General features: G+C 36.9%; 1 protein-coding gene across 2 annotated transcripts; it reads right to left on the bottom strand.

Annotated features, from left to right (window-relative positions):
* Nucleotides 1–7041: 7041 nt before the first annotated feature.
* On the bottom strand, nt 7042–7851 carry LOC121238317 (putative phytosulfokines 6). 2 transcript variants are annotated; one of them, XM_041135154.1, is made up of 3 exons: nt 7597–7851; nt 7428–7510; nt 7042–7343 (listed from the first exon to the last, which is right to left on the bottom strand). In XM_041135154.1, the coding sequence occupies exons 1-3, from the start codon at nt 7691–7693 to the stop codon at nt 7236–7238; spliced, it is 288 nt and encodes a 95-aa protein (XP_040991088.1). In that variant the 5' UTR covers nt 7694–7851; the 3' UTR covers nt 7042–7235. The 2 variants fall into 2 exon arrangements, with proteins under 2 accessions (XP_040991088.1, XP_040991087.1); XM_041135153.1 differs by having other exon boundaries at nt 7042–7346; nt 7597–7811.
* Nucleotides 7852–9659: the final 1808 nt, after the last annotated feature.

Genomic DNA, 9659 nt, shown 5'->3' with positions numbered 1-9659 from the left:
GTTCATAAAAAATCGAAGATACTTATATTTAATGTTTCGATGTTAAAATATTTAACAATGTAATCGAATGTAGTTTTGTTTAATATTCTGTGTTTCATATGAAAAAATAATAAAAAAACTTATCAAAAAGAAAATTCCATTGGATAGTTTTGTGCACGTATTGGACAGGATTGTGGAGACAATTCCAGATTTTTCAATACTAGTTTTAGGTAAGATAAATTAATGTCCATTTTGTAAAATATGGACATTAATTAACATTGGAGTGTATTTGCAAAATATGAAAAAAAAAATATTAGAAAAGAATTATTATTAAAATATATAATATTATTATTATTTTAGTTTGGAATGGATAGTCCAATGTAGATTAATATCTTGAATGACTTTGAGTTTGGCCAAAATCTCTAGTTTTAATCAAATTTTGACTTTGACAATGACTAAACCATTGCCAATGCTCTAACTGTGTACGCTAGCTTAAACTTGTCGCCATCAAACAATAAAAAGTTCATACAACATAAACCAAATACTAAGATCAAAAAAGAAAAACACACAAAAATCCACCAACATGTCCAAAACACGAAGATATAATATATATATATATATATATATATATATATATATATATATATGAGTGTGTGTATGTGTGTGTGTGTGTGTATAAAAGCATGTCCAAAACACAAAGAAATATGAACAACCACATCTCATGAAATGTGGCACATTGCCAGAAGCCACATAATCTGCCTCCCTTTCTTATCCATTTTGTTTTAGGTGGGCTTGCTCTCATCTAAGCGAAAAGGTTAGTCCTTTTGTAGACTCTCTCTTATAGTCCGAGCAGCTTGGTTTGGGCCTAATGTTCGGTAAGCTTCAGGTGAGCTATCCAATTTAAATGGGCCATGTGTAGCTGTTCCAACTGGCAAATTATTAGGGCACCGGAGGAAAACACTTTCCAATTATATCTTAACAAAACAATAAGGTCGATTAAAGACATGTTTGGGTAATGAAATAGAATGAAATTTTTGTGAATAGTAATGAAATGAATTGTGAATAATAGTAAAATTATTTGAATTAAGTTGTTTCATTAAATCTTGAAAAATGAGTGAAAAAGTTGAATAAAAATATTATAAAGTTCCAACCTAATAAAATGAACAATCTTCGCCCATTATCTCCTCATCTTTCTATTTATAAGTCATAGCTCATCAAGCTTTCCAGTTTTTCAAGGGATCTTTGGGACTTTCTTATACTTAATGGTTTGTTTTTTTTGTTTCTTTTCAATCTTCTTTGTCTAAAAATGGGTTTGATTTGCTTTAACCATGAGTTTAAGGTGTGTTTGGATGTTGAGATGATTTAAATTGAATTGTGAATAATAGTATTTTGTCGATCCCATTAAGATGAGTTTAGCGTTTTTAGTTTGAGATGAGTTTAAGTTTTTAGGTTAAAATGTATGAAATAGGGTTGAGATGTGTTTAACTTTTTTATGAAAAATTGAAAAAGTAATGAGTCCCATCAAAAATTGGTTTGAGATGAGTTGAGTTAGGTTCAACAACTAAACACACCCACGTCATCTGAAAACTATTCCGATATTACGTAATCTTTTAATTTTCACATTTACCCCTAATCCATTATTGAAATTGAATATACTAGTTAGCTAAAATTTAGTTACAAACATGTTATTTTTTTCATTATATTAGCAATGAGCTAATTTCTTAAAACGAGTATACATGACTTGTACACTCTAAGACTGCAAGTATCATTTCTCATTAATTAGGTATATATTAGTTTGTGAAACTACATTCAAGCTACATGTATCTTCAAATTCTGACGTTGGAAAAAAATAGAAGATTAATCTGACAGCTAGTTAAACAACGGTAGCTAGGGATTGAGGTTGAGAAAATTTGCAAATAGAGAGAAACTCTGAGATTAAGGTTTTACTATCAAAATAAATTAATCATCCTTTCTGAAACCCACAAGCCAGACTTAAATAGCTAACAAAGAATGAAAAACTATAATTAAATCCAAATAATAGAATAAGGAATAAGATAACTACCACTAAAATGTAGCCTAAGAATCTGGAATAAAATCATTACTAAAGATAAACATTACCATAAAAGAAAGTTAAGCAAAAATGAAAGAGTTGACTAAAATTGACATTTCGGAGGTAAAAACGACTGATTTTGGGGTCGAAAAGGGGCCCACCAAGCCAAAGTATGGTGACCAAGATGTGCACGCTGAATAAAGTTTTTTGGATTGGGGTCATATGCATAATTCTGACACCTGTAGTAGGGGTGCTACCAGCATGGTGCGGGGCGGGGGCACCCCCTCCCCGCCCCCCGCCACGCACCATGCGGGGGAAGCGATTTCAATCCTGCCCCTCGCCTCGGTAGCGGGGGTGGGGTTGAAACCGCACCCCGCTCAACCCAGTGATTCACTAGATCTATAATTTTTTTGGGATCTAAAAAAAATTTTAGACACAAATTATAATATAATATAATTATAAATTTTATTCAAAAAAATAGAAACTCATTAGAGTTGTATTTTGGATTGCCTTGGTCTCTTAGGCCAACCATTATATAGAAGGCCAAGGCAATACAATAGTTATTCTTAAGCAATGGGGGACTTAACAGGGCCAAGGCAATCCATTAACTTGAATTCAAGTTTTTAACAAATTGTATATATTAAAAAATATTTTTTATTATAATTTGGGACGGTGCGGGGCGGAGTTCAGGGTGAGGCCCTACTGGGGTCAGCCTGCCCCCGCTAGTGGTTCTTCATGCGGCCCCCCTCCTGGCGCATGTACGGTGCGGGGTAGCCCGCCCACCCATGCGGGGGTGGGGTAGCGGGGGGTGGGCCCCCGCTGCCCACCCCTAACCTGTAACCAAAGTTATAATTAAAATACGGATGTCGCCACTTCTTCTCGCCCAACCAACTAAGAGATAAGTCTCCTCACTTAACCAAGAGATAAGTCTCATTGCCCAACTGAGGGATAAGTCTTCTCGCCCAAACGAGAGATAAGTATCCTCGTCCAAGGCTTTATCTCTTCCCACTTACTTAAGTTTCCTTGCCCAAATCTGTCGCTCCTTGCCCAAATCTTTATCTCTTCTGCCTATTTTACGCTAATTTACCTTCTCTAAGTAGGGCAGTGCTTTTAATGTCGCATCTGTCAGCTGAGCCTCATCGGTCTCGGATTCGAACTCGGATCCCCCTACATCAAATTCTAACTCATTCTTTCTATCTTTTTTAAATATTAGTTTCGGTTGCATATATATTTGTCCTAATTTCTGGTTTTGTTGTGAAGGAGATCTATCGTTCGGAATTTTATTTGTTGTTGCATTTTCTCTTGGTGATATAAAAGAGTGCTTATATTAAAAATAAGTATTTTTTTTATTTACGATCAAGATTAAATATAAATATAATCTCTATGGCTCCGAAATCACATTACTTCCCTACTTTTTTTATTTAACTTATATTCCTTATACTTTTAATAAGATCAAATTGGGCAGTCTATCGGTGGCTGAATGGAGGTCCACCCTCCATAGCAACCATCGCCGCCACCCCTCCCCCACAGGGATAGGTTATTTTAAATAAAATCAATTTTTTTGTTTTTATTTTTGCTTTTTTCTGGTTTTTCTTTTTAAGTGGAAAGTTCAACAAATTAGAAAGTCAATTAGTACTAATTAATGTGACCATTTTAGAGTAAATCACAAGGACAATTTTTGTTTATGTAATTAACCCTATATATAAAAAGACAACTTCTCGGCTATAATTAAACCAACCCCTTTATACCTTTATGTTTATAGTGATCACAAGGGGTGATATTGCTAACACATTCAGATTGGAAGGACCGCCATCCCCTCTTCACAATGGGCTAGTTTGCATACCACTAGGGCCTAGGGACCCAATAAAGATGACCCATACATTAGGGCCTAGCCAATCCAACTGGAAGATAACTATAAGCCCCAAGCCATCCAATGCGTCTGGCAGACATAACAGTCATATAACTGTAACAAGGAAATTCAAATATCTTCCCTTCATATAAGCATCCCAAACGGGATGAAAATGATAAAAAGGAGCTCAAATGATGGGACTGGGTTGTTACACAGGCCTTAGCCTGTCCTCCCCTACTCTATAAATAATGGAGGGAAAACCACGACAGGGCCTGTGCCAAAGCCATGATTGAAACCATCCTCCATTCGGGGAAATATGCACCATTGCCAGAGGATTTGTTGGAGGCAGCCCAACTTCCTATGGGTGAAAAGCCTATGCCCACAGAGCCAGATACAGTGTCTTTTGGTGATGATGGCTACAAGGGAGTGATCTATCCTCACGATGATGTGTTGGTCGTAACTATGTCGGTTGCCAATTACACCACACGAAGAATACTTGTCAACAATAGTAGTTCGACGAACATCCTTTTTTGAGACGCATTCGTGAAGACGAGAATCAGCCAAGATAGGTTATGAATAGCGCCCACCCCCTTGAAAAGATTCTTGGGAGAAACGGTACAACCTAGCGGTTCCATTGCCCTTCCCATGATGGTTGGATCCGGCTCCTATACGGCCACCATGATGATGGATTTCTTTGTAATGAAAACCAAGCCATCTTACAATGCAATCATTAGGTGACCAACCTTAAACGCGCTCAGAGCCATACCCTCCACACATCACCTCAAGATGAAATTTTCAAAGGAAACAGGCATTAGGGAAGTGCGCGGCGAGCAAGCACTTGCCCATACATGTTATGTGCAATAACTCAAAGATGGAGAAATGGATGTGAGGATGGTTGAATCCCCAACGATAGGCAATCATTCCCCGCCTCCTCCTCTTGAGATTATGCTACATATAGTGGAAACACGAGACAAAAGAGCCTTAAAGCAGGGTGAGGCCAATTAACCCCTTTAGCTAATTACCTTGGACCCAGTTCACACAGGGGCCACAATGAGAATCGGGACAAAACTGGAAGACGAAGATAGACAACAACTGAAGCAACTCATTGCTGAACACCAGGACATCTTTGCATGGTGTCACGAGGACATACTTGGAATTGACGGTGACGTTATAGAACATTATTCAAATTTCCAACCTGGAGACACGGCTTGCCAAGTAGAGAAAAAGAAGCTTCAATACTGAGAAATACGTGGCTATAGCGGAAGAGGTCGATTGCCTTTTGGCGGTAGGGTTTATTAGAGAAACCCATTACTCGGAGTGACTCTTAAATGTGGTCCTTGTAAAAAAATTCAATGGAAAGTGGCGAATGTACATCGAATTTACAGATCTTAATAAGGACTGCCCCAAAGATGGCTTCCCACTATCTCGAATCGATCTCATCGTGGACTTCACAGTAGGACATTGGATGCTGAATTTGATGGACGCTTACTCCGGATACAACCAAATCCCAATGAACACAAACGACCATGACAAAACAACATTTATAACTGACCGAGAGTTATAGTGCTACAAAGTGATGCCTTTTGGTTTAAAAAATGCTAGTGCATTGTACCAAAGGCAGGTAAACATAATGTTTATGAAATAGATCGGGCGAAACGTGGAGATATATGTCGACGAGACAACCTACTACTCAAAAGCAAAGAGCTGAAGCATCATTTAGAGGATTTAAGGGAGGGCTTCGGTGTCTTACGACGGTACAAAATGAAAGTCAACTTGATGAAATGCGCCTTCGGAGTACCATCGGGAAAATTCATGAGTTTCATGATGTTAGAAAGGGGAATCAAAGCTAACCTGAGAAAGCCCAAGCGATCATTAGAATGAAACCACCAAAAGACCTAAATGAGGTACAAAAGCTTGCTGGGAGAATAGCAGCGCTCAACAGGTTTGTGTTTAGGTTAACAAACAAATGCCTACCATTCTTTCGGGTCGTGCGAAAGATACAAGACTGAGATGCTAAATGCGAAAAGGCATTCACACAGCTTAAGGAGTATCTGTCGCACCCGCCGCTCTTTAGCCAAACCAAACAAGGGGAGACTCTACTCTTATACTTATCGGTCATGGCGGAAGCTGTGTCCTATGCCCTAATACGTGAAGAGGGAAAGATGCAAAAGCCGGTATACTTCATCAATAGAGCTTTGAGAGGAGTCGAGGTCAGATACTCTAGAGTGGAGATGTTAGCATTCGCATTGGTAGTAGTAGCTCGTCTACTACGACCATCCTTTTAGGCGCACCCCATAAGAGTAGTGACAACAACACCCCTACAAGAGGGGATGAAAGGGCCGCCCTCACCTCTTCGCAATGGGCCTGTCCGCATGCCTCTAGGGCCTAGGGACCTGATAAAGATGACCAATAGATTAGGGCCTAACCAGTCCAATTGGAAGATAACTAAAAGCCCCAAGCATCCGGTGTGTCTACAAAGCAGTGATAAAACTGTAACATAAAAATTCAAATATCTTCCCTTTAGATAAGCATCCGTGGCGAGATGAAAAGGGTAAATAGGAGTTCAAATGACGGGATTGGTTTGTTACACATGCAGGCCTTAGCCTGCCCTTCCCTACTTTATAAATAACAGGGAACTTGCAACTAAGGTAAGTTTAAGTTGAATCTAGAGAACACTTAAAGATTACATCAATTATCTGACTTAGACATCAAAGGCATTTAATACCCTTCAGACCTTCTCTGAGTTTCCTGGTGCAAGCTTACAGGAGGTGTTAAATGAGTTCAGAACATGTCCACAACACATACAACAAAAAATTTACCCCGGCCCCCTCTTACACTACATGTGAATTCTGGGATTGTACTGAAACTGTATAATCGAACCTAATTGGCGAAAGTAAATGCAGTTGAAAACATGAAATTCCAATGGCTGACTTCCCATTGCCAACTGTTTATTTAATTGTTTTAGTGTCTAATTCATGACCTACCAAGTTTTGGAAGTTTCTGCATGGCTTTCGTCGTGCAATTTTTTGGAAGTTGAAACAAAATCTTGTATCAGTTAGTTACATCTCTCAATAGATCTTAAAGCTTTCTGATACTTTTCAAACTAAGTAGAGTCTGATCCTTATTCCAACAAGGTCCAGAAAATCAGCCTAGAAACTCAAGATGAGAAACATATATGTGACACTTGCATTGTATTGTAGAGAAATTACAATCTCAAACCCATTCAAGTTATAAGCTCTCTCTATATATAAATATATATGAAATATTACATCCTGGAAACACATCATATCCTGAAATATTGAGAAAAGGGCTGACGTGAATAAATAGTTATGGAACTCTATGTTTTTTGTAGGAGTCTCAAGGCTTGTGGTGCTGGGTGTAGATGTAGTCCAAGTGAGCCTCTGAAACTATCCTTCTCTGAAAGCATTCTTCATCTCCTTCGTTACAATCCTCCACTCCCATGAGCTGCTGCAAAGTATTTCAAGATCCAAAGAAATTGTGAGACACAGTTCAAAGTTTTATAGAGAAGAAGTAGCAGGAGGAGCATACATTCATGGATTCACTGCTTTCCAACTTTACAAGATCAGGACCTCCAGAAGTACTGATTTCGTTGAGCTTCACTTTCTCCTGTCCTGAAAAGGGATCCAAACCAGTATTTCAATGCAGTAAACCGAAAGAAGATCAAGAAGATTAAACAAAGACAGAAGCAATAGCTAACCTTTCTGGGTTGCTATGGAACGGGCTGATATTTTTGAGATGGAAATAAGTATCAGCAGGAAGAGGAGAAGAGCATTGAAATGCAGGCTGCGCTTCATAGTTGAGAGAGATGAACAGAGGGCTTGAAAGCATACACAGTTGGGAGTTTGGGGGGTGAAGCTAGGAAGCAACTGATCATGTTGGGTATAAATATATGCAGAGAAAGCAAAACTCTGAAAGTCACATGAAGCTCTCCCAGAGTAAGGCAGCAAGCAGTTACAGTACCTTAATTGTGGGTCCAACCCACCATCATCTTATTGTACTGTGCTACATGTTTTTGTGACAACACCACTACCATGGTTCCCAACGTGAATATATATATATATATATGTGTGTGTGTGTTATTTTTTTTTTTTTTTGCAAACGAATATATTTGTGTTTATCTCAAAGAGAATGAGAGCTTTAGTCATTGTCTAGCATAATGGTCCATGTAAAAATCCAAAGTCCAAAACTCAATGTAACAGTGGTTGAAAGTGTCAACAAGTCAACCTTTTTAGGTATGTTGACAGCTGTTGCTCATCATCACATGTAAAGCTTTCACTGCTTTTCTTACACTTGGCAAGATTTTGAAACGTCTAATTCAAAAATGAAAATACAATATACCAAAAGCAATGCATCCCCGCACACTCTATAAAGTTGAGTTTAAATCCCATGTGAGCAACCTGCATCAGTGCATGGCTAGTGGCTACACCACCCAATTTTAGTGGCGTCAGACCACATGTTTTCACTTTTTTTTTTTTTTTTTTTTTTTTTTTTTTTATCTGCATAAAAAGTAATAATGTTACTTATCATCTCAATTTTTAATATCCTTTCATTATCTCATAATGTAACAATAAATAATTAAAAATTATTTATTATATTTTACTTATAAATCTATCATCCAATGTCACATTATGAGATGATGAACAAATTTTTTCCTGTATAAATAAGCATTTGTTTACAAGTCTCCTTGATATATACAATATATTATTAACATAAAAATTATACGGGCAAATTCTGCATATTTCTTTTAGAAAAAAAAATTGAAAAATTAAAAATTCACATCAAGAAATCTCACTTTTTATTAATGGGTTTCATAATTTTTTAAAGAGTGCGCGTGGTTTGCTTAGTTTGCTCATATAAAATTGTATTAATTAACGGTACTCTAAATTAATATTAATGTTTTGATTTCTTTTTATTATAATGAATTTCAGGATAAGTGATGTATTGATACAATTGATTTGTAACTTGTAGAACTCATTGCCTTGAATTCTTTGTTAGCACAAGGTTCTAAATGATGAGGTTATTTTACTTGGACAAGCTGGTGCTACTCTAGCTAGACATGATATATAATGTAACTTTTCAGTAGCTGCTTTGTATCCTGGTTCTGGAAAGGATATATTGATGCATGCAACTTAATGTTTAGGATGATAATTTTGTTTATACTAATGGTGGGATGCTCCTCCACTATACACTTCAACGATACGCGCATCTGTCTTCTTTTCATATGTCACGATTGTCAATTTTTAAATTGTGGTGGAGATCATGCTTCTCCTTTAGGCTAGGGAATTTGAATCTCAGTTCTTGAGAGATAGAGGAATAAACTAATTTTGAAAGGCTATTTTTGTAATCTACTTCACTTGGTAATTGAATTGGAAGATCGAGGAATTGTAGAAAAAATCATGTGATTAGGAAAATTGAACATAATCTTAATTATTTTTTGTTTTATAGTAATTTGATTTTCTTGATAATCCCTTCGGTAAATAGTGATGCTAGGCTGCTACTTAGCAGTGACCGCTGGGCGTGCCGCCTAGGCAAAACTTCTATTTTTTTTTTCATTTTTTTCTTTTCACATTTTTTTAACATCTTTAAATATTTTTAAAAAATTAAAAAAATATATCAATACACTAATTATAGTCACTTCCTTAATCAGTAAATAATAAAAAATTAAATACATGAGCGAACAAAATAAAGAAGCATAATGAAAGGGCATACTAACATTATTCTTTGGTAAATGAGATGATAATTATACTCTTGAATGAGACC

Source organism: Juglans microcarpa x Juglans regia, chromosome 7D (genome assembly GCF_004785595.1).
Source record: "Juglans microcarpa x Juglans regia isolate MS1-56 chromosome 7D, Jm3101_v1.0, whole genome shotgun sequence".
In the NCBI taxonomy this organism is placed as follows: Eukaryota; Viridiplantae; Streptophyta; class Magnoliopsida; order Fagales; family Juglandaceae; genus Juglans; species Juglans microcarpa x Juglans regia.
This window is presented reverse-complemented; position numbering and strand designations above follow the sequence as displayed.

What these genes read in the sequence shown, in the direction of transcription:
- LOC121238317 (XM_041135153.1), bottom strand. Translation starts at nt 7,693, where the DNA reads ATGAAGCGCAGCCTGCATTTCAATGCTCTTCTCCTCTTCCTGCTGATA. An exon ending in TTCCATAGCAACCCAGAAAG is followed by an intron (nt 7,511 to 7,596) that starts GTTAGCTATTGC and finishes ATCCCTTTTCAG; the next exon opens with GACAGGAGAAAGTGAAGCTC. An exon ending in AAAGCAGTGAATCCATGAAT is followed by an intron (nt 7,347 to 7,427) that starts GTATGCTCCTCC and finishes AATACTTTGCAG; the next exon opens with CAGCTCATGGGAGTGGAGGA.